This window comes from Ictidomys tridecemlineatus, chromosome 4, assembly GCF_052094955.1.
Source record: "Ictidomys tridecemlineatus isolate mIctTri1 chromosome 4, mIctTri1.hap1, whole genome shotgun sequence".
Lineage (NCBI taxonomy): Eukaryota > Metazoa > Chordata > Mammalia > Rodentia > Sciuridae > Ictidomys > Ictidomys tridecemlineatus.
Genome location: NC_135480.1, coordinates 112,715,385 through 112,741,199, shown reverse-complemented (window position 1 = coordinate 112,741,199; position 25,815 = coordinate 112,715,385). Strand labels below are relative to the sequence as shown.

At 40.0% G+C, this 25,815-nt stretch overlaps 1 protein-coding gene across 1 annotated transcript in view; it reads right to left on the bottom strand.

The window, feature by feature from the left end:
- Positions 1 to 9,221, bottom strand: part of Barx2 (BARX homeobox 2) — a 70,244-nt gene extending 61,023 nt beyond the window's left edge. The window contains exon 1 of the mRNA XM_005330737.5: positions 8,697 to 9,221. Within this exon, the coding sequence (XP_005330794.1) occupies positions 8,697 to 8,883 (187 nt within the window). The 5' untranslated portion in view covers positions 8,884 to 9,221. The remainder of the gene's footprint in view (positions 1 to 8,696) is intronic.
- Between the last annotated feature and the right edge of the window lie 16,594 nt (positions 9,222 to 25,815).

The window sequence follows — 25,815 nt, the reverse complement described above, 5'->3', positions numbered from 1 at the left end:
AATATCATGAACATCTGTGTGCCCATGATCAAGTTTTGTCATATCATAATGCTTAGCCATACTTGCATTAGATCATTTTATTCTTATTAACTAATTATTAGAAAAATTAAAACCTGTAGGTAGCTCTCCCCAATCCTATGCCCTGCCTCCCTAACCTAATATCAGTTTACAGGCTTTCAACCATTATATAAATGGTAACAGATTTATATATATATATATATATATATATATATATATATATATATATATATATATTTACAACTTATTTTTGCCAGCATTATCTCCAAAATTTATCCACATTAACACAAGTGGATCTGGTATTCCTGTTTATAATCACTTTATAGAGGCTTACTGCATACACGCGCACCCACACACACAACACACACACACACACACACACACACACACAGAGCACAATTTATTTTATTCCCTGAAACAGCAGCTACATTGTTTTGACCTAAACAACACAGAAATGAACATTCTATACATGTATCCTTTTGCATACCTACAATGATTTCTAAAGGCACAGTCACAAAAGTGGAAATGCAGAGCTGTGATAAGTTCTTCTACAGCTTTATTCATTGTTGCCAAATTTCTCTTTAAAGAAATGATACCAAATAACCCTCCCTCCACCAGCATTTGAGAATGTCATTCCACATCCTTGTCATAACTGAGAATCCTGAATACTTTAATTTTTGCCTGATGAGTGTGAAATAGTTTCTCACTTTAATTCAGGTTTTCCTGACCATAGTGAGGCTAAACATCCTTCCATTTCTTTGGCTGTCTTGAGCTTCATTTCTGTGAACTGCCTGATTGCAGCTTTTGCCCATCTTTCCACTTACCTTCTTGTTTCTTGCTTATTGATCCCCTTATGGAGATCTCTACATATTCTGTGCCTTTGGTAAGGTTACTTAACTTCTTAGTTTTTCCATTAGTGAAGTGGAAATAATATTTACCTCTTAAGGATGTTTTGAAGCTTATCAAAACACACACACACACACACACACACACACACACACACGCACACACACCCCTAGTCCAGTGCCTATTAATGTTAAGCAATCAAAAAAAAAGTCTATGAAGAGGAAGGAGATCATGGGGAGTCATGGGGAGTAGAAAGGGGAGGGTAAGGGTGAGTAACAAGGGGGTAAAAATTATCAAAATATGGTATATGCATGTATAAATATGCCACAAGGAAACCCACTATTCTGTGTAATTAACATGCATTAATAAAAATAGTATCACTATTATTGTTATACATATGAATAAGAAGGTTTGAAATATAAAGTATTTCTAGCATTCCCATGTTTGTGACTCCCTTTGGATAAATACTGTAGGACTTGCAAAGAGGAGTTCAGAACTCTCCTTGCCCAAGATATTTCCCATAGATAAAAAGACATATTATCAGTATTCTGCTATTTGTAAGTTCCCAGGAGAGAAATGCACAAAGTTGACAACCCAAGGTATCATCTAAACTAAACATCAAAGTTATGCTTTGATGTGACCTTTTTTACAAAATGATCCTTCCTTATCCTGAGTCTAGGAAACAGTGAAGTCACAGAGTAAAGGGAACTCCCAGAAAGAGGAAGTTGGCAGTGACCATCCTAGGAAATACATCCAGACCTTTATAAAATTCGACCAGGTCCAAGGCCACTCCATTCACCCCATGTCACCACTAATCCCTGAATAAAAAAAGTGGATGATTGTATCAATTATCAAAGACCTAAGTTGGGGATTTTTAAACTAGTAATCAAAAGTTCACCACAGAGGCACACTCTGAAAGTACTGAACACTCCCCCATATCCAGAAAAACATGTTCCTATGGACAGGTAGATAAGCTGGAGAAACAAGATAAAAAAAGAATCCCATTAGCGTCTGCTTGGACTCACAACATATTTAGTTTGCGGTGGAGAGCCTTCTAGACTGGCCTCTTTCTGCCGCATCCTGACCTTTCCTTGGAGCAAGTGCTCTTCTTGGCGACAGAAGCCAGTGCAGTCAGGAAGCATAGTAGCTGTGCTCCGGGCTGATCAAGTAGTCCTGACGTCAGCTTCCACTGGCGACTGGCAGAGGCCCCTTTCAGATGTACTTGTACATCATCTAAAGTTCAGAATTATCCTGCTCCGTGTTCAATTTCAACTGACACTACAGAAACCAGAGACTTTCCTTAGTCACTATGGACAGAGACTCTCTCTCCTCCTCTCTTCTTCAGAAAGTCATATGCAAGACTCAACTCCAGCCCAAATATAATTAGACCATCTTGTGAATCTATCTAGGTGCACAGCTTTCTTCCTTACATGCATGCCAAGTTTCCACTTTCAAGAAGCTAAATTGCTACATAAAAATGCCCTGACGATAGTGAGTAATTAGACACTGTAATGGAAAATTAACTGTGTTTTTATTTAGAGCATTTTAACAAGACTTTTTTTTTCTTTATTAAACTGCAATAAAAATAAATTAAATCCTGACGGTTTACAAAGGTTTTTCTGTTTAAAAAAAAAATCAAACACTACCTCTCTTCCTGAAGAATACTTATTTTATTAATGCCACCAAGTTTGCACAAGGTCCTGGTCTGAGCCCCCGTTATTAATAAACCCGAATGCTGATCCTAATTCTGCTCTGTATTGTAGAGGGGAAACCACCATTCAGGCAGCTAAAACAGGGACACTGATGAAGCAGCCCAATGGACTTCTCCACATGTGGGAATCTTCACTAAGATTCTCTCAATTTTTCTCTTTCTCTTTCTAGGTGCTGCTTCCAGGAGAATCATGCCTCTGCATTCAAATGGTTTTTGACCATTCTGTGAGCACCCGAGCCTTCTCAAATTCATGTGAGAAAGCGGCTGGCTAATTCAGCTATGAGTCCACCTGCAGAATCACACCAGCAACACCAACTCAACAAGACTAGAGTGTCAAAATGTATCCCCCAAAGACAAGGCAAAGAGGCTTAACTCTATGCATTCCATCCTAATTCTTGCAGCCCTCTAAATACATTCCAGCCAAGAGTCGGTCAATGGACTTAGCCATGGGACCCACAAAATTCCCTTTGGGGCAGAACAAATGGCAAGTTTGGCAAGACGAACTCAGCAACACCCATAAAAAAACACCCACAAGCCTAATACACATGAGGGAGCCTGCGACCATTTGACCTACATGGCTTTTCATCTCTGTTCCTCCTCCTGCCTGGACTCCAAACAAAGTGCAAATAACACCTCAAAATGTTTTTGGTTTAACATTTATTTAGTCCTCCACAGTGAATGCTAAATGCTGGGCAGTGCTCAGGCTCCAGGAATCTCCCTTAAGGGGCGTCAGTGTGTGTCTATGAAGAATTCTCATTAGTCATTTATTATCTGTGACTAGACAGAAGAATTTCAGAAGCTACCTTCATTTTGCCTGTACAGCCACTCTAGGGGACAATGTGCTACAAAGCTGAATCTGAGCAGCCTCAAGAATTTCAAAGAAACCCTCTCTCTTTTTCCCTGTTTCTTTTCCCTGACTTTGAATCTCTCCTTATAGTTTAAACAACCTTATGTAGTCCGTATTGCTTCTCATAAAGATGCCTGGTAAATGTTAAGTTTGAAAACCTTTTCACTTTGATTCCAGGAGATGCTAAAACTAGCAACTTCACACTGTCCACACTTGCATCACAAACTCAGTCTTCCATCCAGATGTACAACTGGCATATCCATAAGAAATCAGTCTCGTAAAAGAGTTTATACTTACTCAGTTTCATCTGAGTTATATTTAATGAGGCTAATTTGGCAACTTTGCTACTGATAACGCTCTGTAGGTAGAGTTCAAAGAGAAAAACTCCACATGGAAAGCAAAAGTGTTAGATTGTCAAAATGTTCCCCTATCCCAATTTCAAACTGCTCATCATACTCTAAAGAAAAACAAAGGAGGGCTTGCAATGGCCCTCCAAGTAGTTCGATAGGGCTTGTAAAACACCCCAACTGCTAGATTTAAAGACCTAGAAAACGCTGAAAAATAATGGACTCGATGACAATGCAAATATAATATACCAAGAAAATATGTTTGTGTTGATTGAATTATTAAATTAAATGATACTGAAGATGGTAGACATTTGGAGAGACATTTCAACTTGAGAACAAAATTTCTGATCATTTTTCCATTTGCTATGAAAAAAATCAGAGCCACTGCTGATGAACTATTTGTGAGTTAAAACTGACTCCCAAGAGCTCCTCAGCATCTCAGTTTAACAGAGGAGTTACAAAACTTAACAGGTAATGAGATAACTACTCAGCTCCAAATATATTCTGACCCCTGTGGGTCCCTCAATTTATTTACCCTTAGAATGGGAAATGGAGAGGCAGTTCTGAGTAATTGCTAATAAAAGCCTATTTGCCTCTGGCAGAAATACAAATGTGAGTTGATAATGATCATTTTCCCAGACCCCGTTTACATGTCTCCATTAGCATTCCAGTGCTCAACTCTCAAGTTCCCAAGATCCTACCAGTTTTGGTCCCCAACTAAAAGACCAAAAACTGAGCTGAGATTTGGGGAATCACTGGAGCTGACTTCAGGAAGCAGTAGCTGGTTTGTTAACTCCCAACAAAGTCATTTTGCACGTCCACACCTCCTTTAATTTTTCACTGGGATGACATACAATCTTTGTGACAAAAACTCACTCAACAAACACCCTAAAGAACATGTTTCTCGTGGGTCCACCAAAGGATAAAATGTTCTCAACACCACCTCCTAAGATAATCACCCTTCCCCAAATGCCTCTTTTAATTGGCTGGTTGACTGTTCCCCTGGGTATGACTCAAGAGTTTATCCCCGGTGTGTAACCAATATGGAAAAGTCTTACTGATTTCTGAGAATGCTGACAAGGACCACGGTATGGAAAAGTGGACTAAGATTATGTTGAAGCACTAGTGTGACCCTGGCACTTTGGGAAAAAAAAAAAAAAAAAACTTCTACTTGAGGAGATTGGCCTCTATGACCTCTTCCACCTCTGAAGTCCACAGTCAGCCCATAGGAAAAACTGCTGAATGTTGCAGAGAGATTCAACAGAACCAATCTGCCAGAGAAGGGGAAAGAAATTAGACTACAAATTTTTGTAAATTAAGTAAAAGTCACAAGTTATAAAAAGTACAAATCTACACTCACCTCCCCCCCTAAACATGCTTGTGCAAATGTAGGCTCTAAGTATCAATAACTACAATAATTTATAAGCTGATTAGCATCACAGGTCTGTTTATCATATCTTCATATGAAAACCCTTAGGATAAACTATTACATCCTTGTTTTTGTGAAGCAAGTGTACCAATTTCTCCTAAACATTGTTCAAATGTAGAAACTCTGCCTAATTTCTAAAGATTAAACTTCAAGGCAGGATCTTCAAAAATGACCATGCCAATACCTGCAGTCTTCCCGAGCCTAGGAATCCAGCTTCACTCAACCAAAGTTTCTACAAAGAAATATTAATCACAACCAGAAAAAGGCAAGAGTGCACCCTAAAGTTAAATAGCATTGATGTTATCATAGACTACACCTCATTTGAGAGCCCTTTCAATCACTGTCACCATTCTAATGTTCGTGAGAGATGATTACTGATTTCTAAATGGCAGTATATTTCTATTCCAAACGGGGATTACTGTCATCAGATTTAAAAATAAGACCAACATGTCATACACTAAATTAATTCTAAACATATTCCACACCTCACCAATGCCCTCAATAACAAATGCTTTTTAAAAATGGAGGCTTTTTTCAGGATTAGTTATTTACATTTTATTTTAAATTTAATGATAAACTTCCCTTTAGTTTGTCTTAGAAGGAAATAATTCTCTTTCTCAACCCCTATTAAAGCAATTTAGGAGTGAATCAGGGAAACTTAAAAGAATTTGAAAGATAGCTTTCTAGGACTAATATTACTGCCTTTATAATAAGGATGTTTAAACAATGGCTTTTTGAAGATTCCATCAAAGTTAGAGTGCTTAATAATAAATTATGGTCAGTGATTATCTGCCTAATGAAAAATATTTCCATTTCCCTGTTTACTTGAATTCATGCTCTTCTGCCTGAGGAAATTCAGTATTATAAATTGACATTTGGATTACTAAATCTAAACAACAAGGACTGCTTAATTACGTAGAGGTTTTCTAAATGTTGTAGCTTTCTTTCCATCCCAACCATGTGTTCTTATTATACATAATGGTAACTTTTTGAGTTTTGAGGACATTTTAAACAAACATTCACTTATGTTGCAGTTACTTAAACTTGAAGTCAGGAAAAAAAAAACAAATCTATTTCAGTAACTTTAATTCCAATTTAGGCCTTTGATTTGAACCTTTTGTGTATCAATTCTACCAAAAGTGCTAAACATTATTTCTACCCACCAAAAATTTAGTATGATTAAAGATGTCAGCAACTTGTTGTCATTAGTTTTAGTTCATTAAAAAAGATTACATTCATTCAACCTAAGATTTTTTGATCCAGAATTTAACTGTTAAAAAGCCAACAAAAATGCTTTGAAAGTATGGAATTTGCAAAACGCCTGAGAAGTCACTAATGGGATTCCCATGATCTAATACATGTAAGGCTTTAACTGTAATCGTAAACCCACTGAAAGCTTATGATCTGAAAGTATGGACTATTATAGCCAGTTTTTATGAGTTTAATTCCACTCGCAAATCCTAGTTTCTATATTTTAAGTCTCAACTAGAACAAAATCAAGAAACGTTTTGAAAGGATCAATCTAAAGAAAGGAAGCACTGGAAAAACAGGGCAAGAAAATCATTGCCAACATCCACCTTCTGCCACAAACCATGAATGAACTTCTAGAAGCACAAAACTGAGCAAAAATTTAGCTTGAGATATATGTCAGTTCACTTTTAACACTCACAGAACTGCATATGAATCATTATATTTTCCTGTTTCATTTCCCACACAAGGCTCAATAAATCATAAAACTTACTCAGCTTTCACGGGCTGGATGACTATTTTCTGAGCCTATTTATTGCTCTTTTACTGGCATATTTTCTTCTATGATCCAAATCTTTGACTCCTATACTCCAGGAAAAGCCTTCAAATTAATGCAAAGTCATTAAAAATTATGCTGGTACTAAGCCATGCCTAGGTGCTTTGGAGAAGTTATATTTTGCCCTAGAAACATCTCTAATATACAATGACTGCATTGGTTGCACCGAGACTTGGGATTGAAATGAAACCTCTCTTTTTCTTCAAAGGATTTGAGCTATTGTAGCAAATGGTTGTTCTGAAAACAAAATTTAGCCTATTTCTTAAATCAATATATGTGCAAAATATTCATTAAAGGCTCAACACATGTAAAAATAACATCAAGGATATCTATCTTATTACTAAAATTCCTTATTTTTATCTTATTTCAAATATTTCTTAGTTTGTAAAATTTGGTATTACAAGGTTTATTGTGGAATATCAGGCCCATCCTACCTTGCAGACAAATTGTACTTTCAGTGTAACTGAATATAATATTCATTTTATAACTAAATGCATGTAGGAACAACTTGATTTTAAAAAGCTTTACTTATATATATTTATTATAGATTTACTGATTGTCTTATAGGGACTATCCGTAGACTTAAGAGAAAATATGGGATTCCAAGCATTATGTGCTAACAGATTTCAGCCTGAATATTTCAAAATATTCTCTCAAAACTGCTGTTGACTCATCACTTCGCTTTTTAAATGCAAGCACAATTTAATTAATTTATTTCAAGTCAACCATACAACAAACAAGCTTCAAAAGCTATTTTGATTTGAAAGTACTAAATGTTTGCCTTTAATGGAAAGCAGAGTCAATAACTTCTTTGATATAAATTGCTTCAACTTTTTTCCTACACTCATGTTTCCATAGCCTAAATCCTAATAATGTCAAAGCACTTTAAAATTTGGAACTTCTCATAAAGCACTCAAAGATTTTAAAATAACTTTGTATTTATTCTCTATACAAACCTGTAACTTTTTTTCAATATATTTATTAAGTTCTTTTTTTTCTTTCTTACTGGTCTTAGCTCTGGTGGAAAGAGAAAAGCAGATTGGAAGAATGTTTCTATTGTTATTATGATTGGTTTTAGTCACTTGGACCAACAGAATTGATCCCCTCAGCTTATGCCACAAATGCAAAATGCTTCAAAACTACTTTCCCCGGAGGGAGATGATTTTAAGTGAAATGCAGAGAATTCAGGTTTTGTTGTGACCCTCAGGACATTGATTTAATTCTAAAAATTCCCAACGGAGACAGTAGAGATTGGACAAGCTAACTCAAAGTAAAAAGTAAGGCCACCAAGCTCAAGATGAAACCCACAATCCCACTTCCTGAAACAATGACTTAGGCGCTCAATCAGGTCAAGGGTTTGAACTTTCCAACTCAGAGCCACAGAGCAGCGGGGAAGGAGGAAGCATACTTCGAACAGAAGTCCTGGCTCTGCAGGAGCGTCCCGCACCTTGGCAATCCTGCCTTTACTTAATTTCCAATGGTGCGATGAACACCTTGCCTGGCCCTTCCGGGTCAGGTTGCAAACGCCTTTGCAATGCCCACCGCTGGAGAATCTAGTCTCCTTGTAGGAGCGCAGAAAAAACAAACAAAAATCCCTGAGCCTCTTCCTCTCGCTCTCGCGTGGGAAATCAGAAGCGACCCATACTGGTGCGAAAGCTACCGAACTCCACTTATTCACTAGAGGAGCGTCTTACCCGTACAGGAATGCAGGGGCTTGGGTCGCACCACCAGAGACGGGCACACGGAGTAGAGGGAAAGTTTCTCAAAGTAGTCGCAGGTCTCTTTGGAGAGAATCTCGTCGATCATGAAAGTCTTGTAGCGCCGCCTGGCTGCTTTGAGCTGGCCGGGCGAGCTCACCCTCAGTTCGGCGTGGCAGTGCATGGTGAGCCGGGACCAGCGCCCGCCGACTTGAGTGCGGTTGCGAGTGCCCGGCCGTCTCGGTACGCGGGGGCTGGCGCGCGGGCGGGGGCCTCAGCCCCGCTCCTCCGCAGCCAGAGAGGCGGCGCTGCTCGGGAGGCGCGCGGAGGGGAGCGGGCACGGGCGCGCCTGCTGCGCGTCTACACCCACCCGCAGATCAGCATCTTTGGCGAGCCTTTTTGGGACAATGCAGCTGTCAATCAGCGCGCACTTCCTGCAGGGCCAGGTGCGGAGTGCGAGCCTAGGGGCGGTGGTGGCCCACACCCCCGCCCCTGCCCTCCCGTGCCCGCCCGTGCTACCGGAGCGCTGACCTGAGCGCCTAGTGCCCAGCCGCTCTCGTCGCGTCCTCCCGCCTCTTGGTGTCTAGCGCTCCTCTGCCCGGCTCTCTATTTTAAGACACTCGCTTTGGCTCTCCTCCCCGCCCCCCACCCCGGGACAAGCTCCAGGTGTGTGTATGGGGGTGCGCGCGCTTGTGTGTGCGCGTTTTTGCTGGCAGTGCGCACCACCCATCCCAAGGCCAAGACCTCCACCGGTTGCTTTTCCAGGCGGCGAACACCGAGCGCACTTAGGAACCAATCCTGCACCCGCAGGCCTGGCTCCCAATCCAGGTCTCTTGTTAGAAAGAGAGTCCTCACCAAGGGTATACAGGCCACCGCGCAGGCTCCCGCCATGGACCACTGTGCCTTTCTCCTTCCCTGCGTGGACCGTTTCTTCAAGTCCACGGCTTCCCTTCCCTCCTCTTGCAGCCCCAAAGCCCCAACGAGCTCGTGGTCTCGTAGCACGGGGAGTTTGTGACATGGTTGTAAACTTGACTGCTCCACCACGATCACAAACCATAAATGACCATAGCTCAGTCCGTTAACCCAGTAATAAACTGGAAAAAAAATAACAAAAGCGCTCATTCCTTTTTTTTTTTTATGTTTAAATTCTGTTTGTGAAACGTTTTTCCTAGCTGGAAAAGAAGAGCACAGCGCAATTCCAGTGTACTGGCGGACTTTCAAGCCATCAGCACAATTCGGGCTTCTAGCGTCAAAACCTGCTGTCTTCGCAGCTTTCATTCCCGGGTCCCTCGCGACACGATAGGGTCCCGGTAGCCTCAAAAATATTTGTTTATTGAGTAATTTGCCTTCTTCCTTCTGGGCTTCTAATCTCCGAGTCTGCCCCCAATGAATATCTGTTTAAAACTTTTGTTTTCAATCATAATCCTTGAGTTAGGGACCCCAGCTGAGCCTCCGCCTCCCGGGACGTCTCCTGTAACCTGCCCCGCGCACCGCTGTTGACGGAACCCCCGGGGGCACAATAGTTTCCACGGTTTTATCTCGGAATTTGGTATGCGCACGGCTGGAAAGAAAAAGCACGATAGGGACAGAGAATTATAGCCACGGCCGGCCGATGAGATTTCCTCGCCGCTTGTAACCTGAAAGTGAGCGCGAGTCTGAGTTGGCGCTCTGCGGAGCTGCTTGCCCTGGAACCCGCGTAGTCGCGGAAGCAAGTGAACGCGCGTATCTGAGAGGGTGGTTAGACTCAGGGAAAGGAACGTGTCTGAAGGACTGATAATTAGGCACTTAGAGAAAATAAATATTAATAGATCAAGACCTACTCTCGCATTAGACATGGCTGGCAATCCGTATTTGAGGAACTTCATTCCCCAAGTGTTTGTAGGTGCCTCCCCCTCCTATTTAAAATTGTTTTTTATTATTCTCCTTCATTAAGCAGAGTCAGCTTGAGGGCCCATGAGCACTGCCGCCAGGTGTCACAGCGGCGGCGCAACTCCAAACTCCAAGCCCTGGGATCGCCTCATTGGGCCCATGCGCGCCCCCTTCTTTTGCTGTTGGACCCTTCGGCCTGTGGGCTCTCAGGGCTCAAGACTAGGGACGGCTCCCTACTCAGCCCCGGCCCGGCAGTCCCGCAACACTGCCAAAGTGTTGTCCTGGTGGCAGGTGAAGCTGGAACCCGTTGCGCAGTGAGCCAGGGCCGGATCCTAAGGGCGCAGCGCTCTCTCGGAGGGAATTTCTGGATGGTGGGTTTGATTTGCCCTTAGAAAAGGGTACGGCTGTAGGCAACTGCAAATATACAATGTTTGGCAAGGTCTGAGAGCGCATGGAGTCGGAGCGACCCTACCCAGAGACGCGACCGCGAGCTGCGCTCGGAGCTCTCAGGGCCCAGCACCTGGGCAAAAGCACCGCTACTTGATTCTTTGCGAAGGGCTGAGCTTTATGCATTTAGGGTTTGAAGGCCCCTGAGTGTGCTTACGGAAGGGAGCGCTGTGGATCAGTCTTCCTCGCCCTGTGTTTGCTCTATCATCTTTTCCCTCAACTTCTTCTCTCCTGCTCTTCCCATTTCTTGCACTGCCACTAGCTCTCTTCCTTTTCCGGCTCCCAGTTCTCCGGTTCCCCTGTTATTTCCCGCACTTTTGGCCTTCTCTCTGTCCAATTTCTCGCTTCTCTTTTCAACTTTCTCTTCCTCCTTCTATAGACCACTCTTGTTTCATTTTATTTCTTGCTTTCTTCCCTTCTCTTCTGCCTCTTCTCCTCCCCTCGCTCCAAACCGGGTCTGGAGTTGCCGCGGGTGCCCCTGATGGTGGCGCTGCAGTGCAGAAGGCTTTAGCAGCTCTAGAGCAGGGGTCAGCGCCCAAGACCACCGGTCCTGCCAGGTGGAAATCGCCTTCGGACCAGGCTCCGCTCTCAGACCGACCTCTCCTCAGCTTTCCGCATCCCTTAGCTTTGTCACTCAGCCACACGCACTAAAGAAGTAAAACATTTCAACCAGCTCCTTGGATTTTCCATCTTTTCTATTTTCCACTATAGAGGCAAGAAATTTCAGACGGGGTCAGTAGGCAAAAGTTCCCTTGAGTCACTAGAGAAGAGATTCCAGATTTTGGAGTCTGGAACTTCCAGCTCTCCCTACTTCATAATATAAGCTGAAACTCAGGATGGTTTTGTTTTGTGTTTGTTTGTTTCTTTGTTTTTTCAATTTTAAAATGATAATCGTAATACTACACAGGTTGATCTTTATAAAAAATTGTTTCCTTTCACTGGACTGTCCTTTGCATCCCATATTCTGCCTCTTCTGCCCCCAAACTAGTTGGAGATTCATCTCAAGTGTTACCATCATGATAAAGATTTCCCCTACTCCCCAAAGCTGTATTGTCTTTTGCATGGTTATTTCACCCATTGGATAATGAACTCCTGGTGGGGCAACAGCCCCATGCAACACTATTCCTCTTGTATCACCAATATACCCACCTAGCACTTGGCACATGGTCCGTTCTCAGTAAATGTGTCATGAATAAATGAATGCATGACAACTGGGAAAACTAAATTATATAATGTGTTTGAAGGGACATCAAATCTTAATTAGTTGTACTAAATTTGTCCTTCTCTTTAAATGAGTGTCTCCTTCTCTTTCCTTGATAATTTTGGGTTTTTCGCAATGGCATCTAGCCCAATTCCCTTTTTGCTCCCGTTTCCCTCTTTTTTCTCCCTCTCTGCACTCTCAGACTGCAAAGCACTTCTGTGGGAGGAAGCACACCCCAACTGTCAATCACAAAGTAGAACTGCGGTCAGAATAGCCCAGGGTTTTGTTTCCAACATTAATGAAGTGGCTGGAACAGCAAACATCTGCTGAAGGGGCCCAAACCCTTTCCAGCAGCTGGAGACCCACAGACACTTCCCAGCCTCCTGTGACTGTACCCAGGCAGTGTCTGCCCCTGTGTTCCTGGAACACACAGAGAGAGGAAAGCACTGGTCTGCCTTTAGCTACATTTAGGCAGGCATGGAGAGGAGAAAATTTCAGGACTCCCAGAAGACTGCAAGTCATCAGCCCTCCCACCCCCTTCAGTCTAGTACCTGATTCCTGAGGACAAACCCCAGTAGTGAGACAGGAACATAGCCAATACCTTTGCAGTGTTAGAGCTAAAGGCTTTAACAACTAAAAACCAAAGAATAGTTCTTTCCCACCTCACACCCAATAGCTTTACTTTTCTAGAACTCTTGAAATTTAATTAAAAATGGTTTTTACTGATGTATTATAATTACATCAGTGAGATTCATTGTTATGTATTCATACATGCATACAATATAACAGTATAATTTGGTCAATTTTATTCCACTATATCTCCAAAGCAAACTGATTTTAAAAAATCCTAGGGTGACTTTTAAATTGCATATATGATATAAACCTAGAACTTGACTCTTAGTTTTACCATCCTTTTAAAATCTTGAGATATGTGTTGATGTGAATACTCAGAAGTAGCCAGGACATAAGTCTTTTAAGTACAGTAATTCTTTTCCCAACCATCTTTTCTCCAAAGAGGAAAGAAGGGGAGAAAAGCATTTCTTACATTCTCATCAAGTGTACTTAGTAACTTATATTTCAGCCACCAAGTTTTGAAATAGTTTCAGACATGTAAAAGCAAAATAGGGAAAGGCTTGTAAGTTAATATTCCCCTGGGCCCCAGGGCCATGCCAAAACTGCTTGCTGTCTGCAGCCGGGCACAGCAGCCTCGAATAACAAGTTAAAGGAGGTGTACAAGGAGGCCAGCTTATTTTTAATGATGATATTAATTTACAAAAACTGCTCTCATACACTGGAAGGCATCTTTTTAAGAGAGAGCACAAATGCAATCCACTTGACAAATGGTCTTGGGAGTGACTAGCACCTTCTATCCTTTCTCAAAAGCCAGTTTAAATTGAAAAAAAAAAAAAAGATAATGGCTGTGTCTACAAAGCACTGAATGTTTATATAAAGTTGGGGAAATTCAGTAAATCATCCAGATGTTGCCAAATTTTGAGAAGCTTGCTGTACAGATTAAAATTTGAGCATTATTTCTCTTTTTTAATTGTGCTATGCTGACATCAAACAGCTATATTTCTGCCAATATTTTTTGCACCTCAATTATCCCAACTGATGTAGCCGGGAATATAGAATTAAAGCTGTCTGAACTTTATCATAATAGTGTGGAAATACTGGAGAATCACTGGTTTTGACTTGTTTCCCTTCCATCTCATATCCCTTAATTAATAATGCCTCAAAAAGAGAGAAGCAGCAGTGTGAAACATGTGATGGAATAAGTTCCTGGCTGTCTGGGGGTAAGAGAAATGAACTTTGGGAGTCAGGCAAACTTTATGTTTTCCCTACCCAATCACTGAGTAATTTCCCCTGGTCCCTAATCATAACTTGTGAGTAAGGAGAGCCAACTCTCTTTACTCCTTGCTAAAAAATTCTCTCCCCATCATCTTTGTATTTTCAATAAAATGAGCTATTTGCTATCAAAAACCATCACAAAACAAAAACTGCACTTTAAAAAGTAGCAGCCCCAGCCTCTGCTGTTCCATGTATTTGGGCTGGATTTTCTCAATATTCAGAACCCAGGAACCAGCCAAGATTAAGAATGGGAGAGCAGGGCTAGGAAGGCAGGACTATGGTTAACTAAAGAAAGTGGCCCTAGCCACCTAAGGTCCTTAAGTGCCACATAACATCTGGTCCTACAGGCATAGACTCTGCACATCTGTAGGTGTCAATCAGTCTGACCAGCACTTTACAGAGACTGGGTCATTTATGGTTCTCATATTTTTTAATCTGCTGGAGGGAAATAAAAATGCCATAATCCTACATCCACGGGTGACATCTCATCCAAATCATCTCATAAAATATTTCTATTCTCTCCTCGGCCTCAAGCAGTTCTTGACTAAGATTCCCTGTAGTCTTCTCCAATGCAGGGCAAGTTAGCAACCCATGAGGCAGAATTTCAGAGCAAACATGGAATCAGTGGGTCCTTAGCATCGGTTGTTATCAAAGACAAGAAGGCTCCTGTGTCTGCCAACTCAGGGAAAGACTTGTGGAGCCAGTCAGCCTTCTAAACACATGAAAGGGAAGCAACACTCTCAGAGAGCTTTGGATGATTAAAGAAATCTGCTGGCATGATTGTTACTATGTTAATACAGAACAATATTTACCAAGAACATTGGGTGCAGTATGCCAATCAGGGAATGCAATGGTCTCTGCTCCAGGTCTTTAAGAAAGAGGAAGTTTGTACAAACTCCTGGACACAGGTGCTAATCACCTATTTAAGTCTAAGTGCAGAGTGTGTGTGTGTGCACTTGTATGTTGCATGTTTGCCTGTGTTTATATGTGTGTTTCTCTCTGTGTGCCTATGCATGTGTACCTGCTGCCAGCCTATATAGCTTTATGTTGTTTGTTTGCTTTGCTTTTTCTTTCTTTCTTTCTTTCTTTCTTTCTCTTTTGAATGAAGAGAGGAAAAAAGGGAAATTTATCTAAATAACATTTTAAAAGAAACATTTTAAAATGTTATTTAGATAAATTCAAGAGACAGTCTTAATCCTACAGGAGGAATAAAAGAAAGAAAGCTGAGCAAACTGTCCAGACAAAAGTTTCACAATTATAGCATTATTCTGTCCTGGGCTATGCAGACTATGGTCCTTTTCCAAGAAATACTTCACAATTTGAAATATTTCTTACAAACATGAGCTTTTAAGAGAAAGTTGACCTCTGTGAGCTACTTATCAGGAATATTTTTTTATCATCAATGGAAATTAGAGCACAGCAAATGTACTCAAAGCAAAATAGAAAAAAAAACAAAAAATATAGAAATTTCTGGTATTAAATACTTTCATATGAACTACTCCAAAACTAAAGAAAATGCTAACATAGCCTTTTGGGGATAATCTGAGACAAATGAACTCTTGCTGCTTCTATTTTTTTTTTTTTTTGGTCTGCGGATATTTTTATGCAGAGAAATAATTTACTTCACTCTGAGCAGATAGCCTCAAGGACAATTTTTATAGACCTCTAATGTTGTGGGTTTTCCTGCATTACTTTCAAAAGTTATAGGGATGCACATATCTAAATAGGCTGTAAACCACTAAAGTAAATTAATGAAATGGTGCCAATCTCCATGCATTTCAATTACGCAAGCAGCCTGCCTTTTTAAATGGAATTCTAAGTCATCACAGAACAGAGAATCCCCAATTCCGTTGCCAGTCCACATCCTGATACGTTTACTTAAGTCGATTATTGAGTCTCTTAGATTATGTCTATAAAAGCTGCCAAAACATCTGGTCATTTCAATCAGTTCAATAAAAGATTCTGCCAAGTCAGGGGGGGGAAATTAGTCAAATTATTCATCTGTATAGACAGAACAATAGGTTGTTTTCTTCAAGTAGACAGTAAGTGGATATAGCTCCAAAGAGTTCTCTTCTGAAACCAGAATACAGTCCATAATTCCTGAAGAAGGTTGTGATTTTTATCATCTAATGTTTGGGAAGTATTCTGATAGATCTTTAGGCCAAAATTTAATGGGTATGAAGATGACTTATCCATGTCTCTGAGACAATTCTGTGCTCATTTGAATTCTATGTTCTAAAGTTTGGGACCAAGCCAGAACTAAGCCAAACTGGCGTTTGCTAAATGTTGAAAAATAAAAGTAGCAGAACTAGAAATCAGAACATTTTGCTTATTCCCCTGGAACCCTCTGTAATTTATGTGTATGTGTGCCTTCATTTTAACAAAAATTCAATACATGATTTAAACTGCCAAAAACGTATGAATACTCAGCTTTTTATCAGACCCTCTGTGCACGAAATCCTGCTCTATAAAATCAAGATAATATGGTTACTTGATTTCCTCAGTTTCTTATGTGGTATCCTCAATAACTACTTGGAATTTCAAATCATTATCTTTATGGACCATAGAGTCAGAGCCCAAAAGAGAAACAAATACTCAGAAAACGGGAGGGAAAGATGCAGGAGTCCAACATTTTGATTGTATTACCCCACTTTTATTTCCCCCATTAATGTAATAACTCATGGACTCAAAAATCCTCTGATCTTAAACATTCTTTAAAATTTCTTGGTTCAGAAATCTGCACTAGAATACGATCCTCCCCTTGAATAAACCCAGAGGAAGAAGATAAAATTCCCATACTAATTTGGAGCAACATTAAGTACAAATAAGCTACCCATGTCTCATTTTTATGGCTTTTTTCTCTGTGCATAGTTTTGAGGTTTAAAAAAGAGCCAGAGACAATTAGAAACAATTATTGTCATAACAATAATATAAACTTTATGTGAAGGTCTGGGGTGACTCATCTTCATATTGAATGTTTCAGAGGACATGATTTCTGAGACTGAGGTCTGTGTATAACTTGTTAAATGTCTATAGCTTAATTGTTAAAGGTTGCTAATAAACTAGCCAAAAAAAACCTTTCTGTCTTCTTTAGGAGATTAAAACCATTCTTTGTTTCCAGGACAAAAAAAAAAAATTAAAAGAAACTCAGTTTTCTAGGTAGGAGCAAGATGATTTTTTAAAAAGTAAAGTTTTGTTTAGAATCTCACTAGGAGCAGAATCTTGCTTTATTAAAAAAAAAACTGAAGTTTTACTAATTTTTAACCAGTCTAAAGGGAAAATCTGGGGTCCAGAAAAGGAATGATATTCATATATAAAAGGAATATTTTTAGTTTTGATGAGGGCAGGTTGGAAGTTGGTAAGAAAAAGACTTTGTGGAGAATTAGGCAGAAGGACCATGAACAAAGAATGGGATTAACTAGGATGATCAAATATGGCGGTAAAGGGTAGATCATATTTAATTTCTTATAGACAGAGCTAGAATTTGTTTTCCCTCTGTAGGACTAATTACAAAGAGTTGCTTTATTTTGTTGTATTGCTGTTTTTTAAAGATTTTTATTTATTTTTTAGTTATAGATGGACACAACATCTTTATTTTATTTACTTATTTGTATGCAGTACTGAGGATGGAACCCAGTGCCTCTTATGTGTTCGGCAAATGCTCTACCACTGAGCTGCACCCCAGCTCTGATATTTTATGGTTTGTTTTTTGTTTTGTTTTGTTTTGTTTTGTGCTGAGGACTGAACCCAGGGGCTCATACATACTAAACACACTCTACCATTGAGCTATTCCCTCAGTCACTGTGCAGTATGAAGTTTCCTTTCACTTATCCAGTTTGATTTTGCAAAAGCAGGGTTTGCTGCCCTGAAGACAATGGTATGGAGAATAGAAAGAGAGCAGAACATGAAAGAAGGTGTTGAAAAGATGAAAGAGTGTATCATTAAACAGAACACGCCAATCAGCTCCTGAAATCCTCAAAATTATTAACAAATATAAAGAAAAGAACCCACCCTTTAGAATGCACCCACCCCCACACACATCCACACAGGCTAAAAGCCTTCAAATAAGTTACTGTCATGATGACAAACTAAGAAGCCATTTACAAGGTAATATTTTGGAGCACAAAGAGACCCACATAAAAGAGTCAAAATGAATCACATGTTGTTTGTGGGAATGTTACCTGCTATGACATTTCTGGAGGGCAGCTTGGCATTATGTCTCAAACTCAAAATTCATTCAGCAGCCCCAGTCTGGGAACTGAAACCAAAGCTGTGGTTCTTAAATATAATAATGCATATAACCTCTTAGAAGAACATGTTTAAAAACTGTCAGCTCTTGGGTTTCTTCCCTCAGAATTTGTGGGCATGAGCACTAAAAATGTTAAACAAGTAGTCCTCTTGGTTTTGCTTCTGATTAACAATCAGATTACCAAAGAGATAATAAAACTGAAAAAGGCTGTAAGCAGAAATAAATATGGGAGTTAAGATTCCTTAAAACTATAAAAATTTGTTGTTTCACATCTCTGAATCTTTCACTGAAAAGACAATTTCCTTGTCTTTTCAATGAAAGTACATATCCATGTAACTATTGTGCAATTACAGAAGAATATATGCATAAATGGCTTAGACTGTGCCTGTCATACACGTCAATAAATGTTAACTATTACTACTGCAATGCTGAATGGGGAGGAATCCATTTAAATAATAGAATGTATAATACAATTCAATTTTTGAAACATTGTTTATATACACACACTATATATGTGCATATAGAGATATCCTAAAGCATATTCAAATATTAACAGTGACCATTTTTTAAGAATAGAATTTTGAGGGATTGACTTCTCCTCTCTGAAGTTTTAAATATTGTTTTAATATTAAAATGTATCATTTCCCCCCCAAAAAATGTAATATTTAAGTTTAAAATATGTAAGGCTGAAAATATAAAGTGTACTTTAATAATATCTTACATTTGCTTAACACATTTACAGACATTTTTACCTTTATTATTTCATGAATGCCTCAAGCCATTCCTTGAATGAAAAATATGTGTTTTCCTTGAAATAATTCACCCACAGATAAATTTGCAGAGCCAAGTTTCAAATTCAAATCTTTCAAGTCCAAATTCAGCATACCTTCTACTGGACAATGTTTTCTCACTGATCTCAGTTATACGTTTTCAAAAGAAATGGAATTCCATCTTTATGAGTTTCTGTTGTGTGCTATCCATCTCATTTAAAATTTTTAAAATCCTAAGCATTTGATAGCATTGAAATAAATTAAACATTAAGGCTGATGAAAATATATTAAAATAAGGAATCTCAAAATTTAGGTTTCTAGTAGAAACTTAGCCATCTCATGTATTATGAAGCCTTATGAGTACTAGGTAATTTTCTAAACATAGACAGTCCCAATCATCTATTAAAAGTTAACTGATTTCACGAGGGGAAAAAATGAGTTGATAGTAATGCGGAAAGCATAATGACAACGATATTGCTTGGGTTTTCCAAAGTTTTTTAGCAGGTTTAGCTGCTAACCGGGATGTACGTGGAATTAGACGGGATCCGAAGTTAGCCGCAAATTGTCAGGGTCGTGGCATGGCCGTTACTGCCCTCTACCGGGAGAAAAGGAACATGACGCCTCTCCTGCGAAATCGCATCTCCCTCTCTTGGCAAGATAGAAGAACGTCATGAGACAGGCTTCTGTGAGGCGAGTGACTGCTAGTTACTGTTCCAGAACATAAACTCTCAGAAAGTACATTCGGGGGCTCCTCGGCCTCAGCCCTGAGTCAGAAGCATTACTAGTTGCAATTCTTCCCTAAAACGGTGAAGCAGATCAAGGGACAGAAAAGACTCTTTACTGATTCTTTATCCTAGTTTTAGTTTTGATAATTCTCACCATCAAAGATTTGAATTCTCCACCTCAAATAATAGGAGATGATATGAAAGCAGTCAGTGATACAAGTAAAGTCTACACACAAAACCGCAAGACCCAGGACTATGCCCAGAGGTCAAGGTATAAGAGAGAACACAGTATAAGTCCAACCTGGGTTTGTGGACCTCAACCATAACTAACTAGACTTCCCTAAGTAACTCTCAGAGATCTAATTAGTCCATGATGATAAATCTCTATTGATCAACTGGTTACATTTTAATTAACTCCAGTATACATTTGTCTACTCTAGACCAGATTTTAACATTTCCCAGAATTTATAGATACACCTGGTCTCCTTTAACTTAGATTGTAAACCCTCTTGAGAAAAGGGAGTGGAAAGTCTGGCTAAGAAAAGAAAAACATAAAAGGTAAATATTAAAAACAGGAAGAATGTTTAAAAAAAAAGAAACAGAAAAAAAACTCAAAATTTCAAACTATAGACAGAAAATCCTGACCCATAAATTATAAAGCCACTGACAGTAACTTTATAGGAAAATATCTATAGTATAGGAAAACATCTATTTTCTTATATTTTCCAAACAGTATTTCTGGGTATGAAAAACAAGTTTGTACATGACTGCAACAGCCACTCTTCTCCATTTAAAAAAATTTCAAAACAAAACTCCAATTCATGTGACTAACTAAAACCACAAACTACCACAGAACCATGGACAGTCATTAAGACACTGGCCCAAGTGCTACATTCCCAGGGACCCACTAATCAATCAGATAAATGAATTTGTGATACCACACTCTGGAACAATAACCTTTTTTTTTTTCCTGTGCATTGCACTTCATTTTCTTAACTGTGATATAATACTGTGTTGGCGATAACAGTATAAAAATTAAATAGATCATTTATCCAAATATTTATTAAGTATTTGGTTTGTCCCAGGAGCTGTGCTGGCCCAAAGAAATACGGTGGTAAACAGTACATATTCTCTTTCCTCAGAGTAGCAGACCTATAGTGGAGACAAGCAAACTTCCCCCCAGACGATGCTTTGGGAGTTAGTACAGTCTTAAAAGGGATCAGGGAAGGGTTTCAGAACAACTGTGAGCTGAGCTTAGATCTAAAGGAGACTCTAAGTTAGTGAGGGGTAAAGGAACTTGAAGTAGACAATAGATAAAAGAAACACCCAAAAACTAAAAACAAGTGAAAGTGTGTGGTATCCTGGAATCTGCAGTAGTCAAGTGTGGCTGAAGCTTAGTTTTGGAGAGAAGAATGTCAAGAGGGGGAAACAGAAGGAAGTCAGGCCAGATCAAAAAGCATCTTTTAAACTATTCTTTATTCTGGAGATAGAAGTGTTGTAGGATTTGTAGCAGGAGAGTGACATAATCAGCCATGTGCTTCTAAAAGGCTGGACATGATGTTTGTGGAATATGGAGTAGAGGAAAGCAGAATGAGACAGGGAAACCAGATAAGAAGATTCTACATTCATCTGAGTGAGCTGCAGCAGTCTTATTAAGTAATAGAGATGAAGAGAAAGAAGGGATAAAAGTAGTGTTGAGAAAATTGAATAACCAGTCGCAGTGGCTCATAAGGCTGAGGTGGGAGGATCACAAGTTTGAGATCAGCCTCAGCTTAGGCTCTAAGCAAATCAATGAGCCTGTCTCAAAAAAAAAATTTAAAAACTGGGTATGTGACTTGGTGGTTAAGTGCCCCTGGGTTCGATTCCTAGTACCAGAAAATAAAAAAATAAATAAAAGAATACATGAGACTCAGGGCTATTTTAATGTCAGAATATAAAGAAATTAAACTCAAGGAGTGACATCATTTAATATCCAGAATATAAAGAATGCCCACAATTTAATAACAACAACAATAAAATCTTTTTTTTTAAAGAGAGAGTGAGAGAGGAGAGAGAGAGAGAGAGAGAGACAGAGAGAGAGAGAGAGAGAGAGACAGAGAGAATTTTTTTTTAATATTTATTTTTTAGTTCTCGGCGGACACAACATCTTTGTTTGTATGTGGTGCTGAGGATCGAACCCGGGCCGCACGCATGCCAGGCGAGCGCGCTACCGCTTGAGCCACATCCCCAGCCCAACAATAAAATCTTTAATGAGACAAGAGCCAGGCAGAGTGGCACACACCTGTAATCCCAGCAACTGGGGAGACTGAGGCAGGAGAATCACAAGTTCAAGGTCAACCTTGTCAACTTAGTGAGACTTATCTAAAAATTTAATTTTTAAAAAGGGCTGGGCATGTAGTTCAGTGGTCAAGTACCCCTGGGTTCAATCCCCAGAACCACCTTCCCCTCAAAAAAGTGAGCAAAGGACTCAAACGGAATTTTCTCCAAAGAAGCAATACAAATGTCCAATAATTGCAAGAAAATATGCTGAATATTACTAATCACTGGGACAATACAAATCAGAACCACAATGAAATACCCCTTCGTACCTATTAGAATAGCTACAATCAAAGGAAACAGAAAATTACAAGTGGCGGTATGGCTATGAAGAAATTGGAAACCTGTACTTTGCTGGTAGGAAAGTGAAATGGAGCCAGGTGTAGTGGCACATGCCTGTAATCCCAGAAACTCAGGAGGCTGAGGTAGGAGGATCATAAGTTCAAGGCCAGCCTCAGCAACATAGCAAGACCCTCAACAACTGAGAGACACCTGTCTCAAAATACAAAGAATTGGGGCAATAAAGTGCCCCTGGGTTCAGTTCTCAGTATGAAAGAAAGAAAGAGAGAAGGAAAGAGCTCTTATAGAAAAAGTTTTGCCAGTTCCTCAGAAAGCTAAAAATTAGCATATTAACCAGCAATTCAGCTCCTAAGTATATGAGTATATACACACATGCACATATATATACATATGTATACACACATATGTAAAACATAAAAAATCAAAACAGGAACTCAAACAATATTTGTATGTAAATGTTCGTGGCAGCATTATTTACAGTAGCCAAGAAGTGGAAATAACCCAAGAGTCCATCAACAGAAAATTGAATGAACAAAAGGTGTATATACTTTCAGTGGAATATTATTTAGCCTTATAAATTAATTAAGCTCTGATACACTCTATAACATGGGTGAATCTTTTAAACATATTGTATCAAGTGAGATAAAACAGACCAAAAAAGGACAAATACTATATAATCAAATTTATACCAAATATCTGGAACAAGTAAGTGCATAAAAACAAAAAGAATAATGGTTAAAAGAAATCTAGGAAGTGAGGAATGAGAAGTTATTATACAGTGATTGCAGAGTTTCTGTTGGGGTGATTAAAATTTTTGTGAACATTGATTGCGTCATATTGTGAGTAAAAGTTAATAGCATTGATTGGAAACCCAAAAATGGTTGAAACAGCAAATTTTATATTATATATACCCTACCACAGTTTTTTAGAAATTAATGTAATGACCCAAAACCTTCATACTGGCCTGCACGTCTTTAATGGGTGAGTAGCATGGTATGTAAATTATACCTCAATAAATCTGTTAATAAGCAAATGGCAACAACAAAAAAGGAGGGGCTGAGCATGTAGTTCAGTGGTAAAGCTCTTGCCCAGAGAGGGTGAGGCATGGGTTTCATACCCAACACCACAAAAAGATTAAAAAATAAAAATAAAATAATAACTAACAAAATAGCTTCTAGATTTTTGACTTAGAAGATAAATTGACAGGGTTATTGAAGTTGGGTAGTTAAGGGAATAAGGAGTTTGAGGAGGAAATAGTTCAATTTTGAATATGCTGAATTTTAGATGCTTATTAGACTACAAATGGAGTCGTACAGTGTGCAGTTGAGCATATTTGTCTGAAATTTGAAAAAGAAATCTGAATTAAAGGTAAAAATTCAGAGGCTACCAGCACACGTATTAAAGCTCTAAGGGTAAGTGGAATTACCTAGGGAATATGAAAATAGTGAGATAGATGGGAGAATCAGAGAGAGAATCCTGAAGAAAGCTGAGGACATAAGAAGATGGCAGAGTGGATCTAGGACTGAAGCAGAGGAGGAACGGCTGACCAGGGAGCTGGGTGACAGAATCCACCCTCTAAAACTCAGTGATGAGCAGTTTGAGACTTGGAGGGACTTGGAGTTTGGTTACTGAAGCAGAAGATAAGAACAGAATTCCTTGACCCTAAACCTTGACCAGGGTAGGGTCCGAGGGGAAGGATATCAAACAACAGCTGGAAAGAAAAGCAGACCAAGCTCAAACAGAACAGGAGCAGAAAAGACAATGAAGGCGATCACACCATTTAACCCCAATTGTGGCAGGACGGCCATTTTGTAGAGTCCACAGCTAGCCAGTCTCCCTAGAAAAGATTAAATCAACATAGCTTCTCCCCACCTTCAGACAGTAATGGATGAAACCAGAGGGAATACCTCTGAAACAGGTAGTCTCTGTAATTCATTTAGAAGGAATCTGGAGAAGGATTGCTGCTAGCTGAAAGTTCCTGAAACCCCCACCCTTTTCTGTGGACAAGGGGAGTGGGGTGGAGCTGACCTGAGAGCTAATCACTCCTGGAGGGTGCTAACCCCCACCCAGCACTCCACACAGCTCAGTAGGAGCTCAGGTAAAGGCAGGCCAACTGACCTCTTACCCACATCATGGTGATGCCTAACACATGAGCCAAGGCAGGGGCTTCTGTGTCACAGAGCCCACAGAGAGCATGCACCCACAGGCCCCACACTTGCAGCTGACCTCCAAGTACTTAGATAGATAGCACTGTTCTGGAGAAGTCCCAGTGGAGGTGAGTGTGTGCCCACAATTTACAGCCACAGGGAGGGGGAGCTCAGACACAGGCAGGTCAACCAACTGGCTTCTGCACCACAGACCACCCCCAGAGAGCTCACAATCACACGTCCCACACTTAGACAGCCACCAAGCTTTATCACACTTTTAAGAAGGCCCTGTGGAGAGGAGTGGGTGCAAAATGTCCCACAGTAGTCAGTGACAGGCCTGAACCATGCACCCTGTGCTCCCACACCCAACAGAAACAGCCAGCAGATGAAGCGCAGCACCTTCCAAACATGCAGGTTCCAGCCCCTGGGCTGATGAACAAGAACTGGCTGGTGAGAAATCCACAGCAACCTGAGAAGTAGCTCCAGTGCCCCAGCACCTCTAGGGGAATCCACAGTTGTGAAACCCGGAATTACCATTTAATTCAATTCTCATTCAGACACGTGGACCCACAGGATAAACCCAAGGAACCAGCAAAGGACATTACACACGCACGATAACGCTACACCCCAGGTAGAAATTTATAGAGGAACACCCCACAGACACCAACCACTACCCAGTGTGCCTACATACAAACCCACTGACCCATGACTTGTGCATTCCAGAGAGGGCAGAAGTCCTATATTCCCCATAGGCCACCCAGCACCACATCAAACAGAAAACACCTCTACCTTAGACTACCACACCTCTCACACTCTGAAATATAGACAAGGTAGCCCACACTAGATTTGACAGTCCTGTATACTTGCAGATTGTCTTCAGGAGGGCATATAAGACTACACCCCTTAACAGGGAATCACCAGGCTCCTAAGTCACAGACAATTAGGGACCATCTCCTCTAACCCAACAGAAAGCTAGCAGGCATCTAGCCACACCAAATATCAGAAGGGGCCTCCTAGGATTGTATTAGAATAATACAATGGTATTATGATCACTTCCTCAAAACTCAGGGAAACAAAGATAAAACGGAAGAGTGGTGGGAAACGTCTAAAGATCCCAAATCCTGATGAAATCCAAACCTGGAAGACTCAATACAACATTTCTCTACTTCCATATGGATTGTTATAAATAGCTCTGATGTAAGTTCGGATCTTACGTATATTAATTTTCCTTTTGAGTTTATACA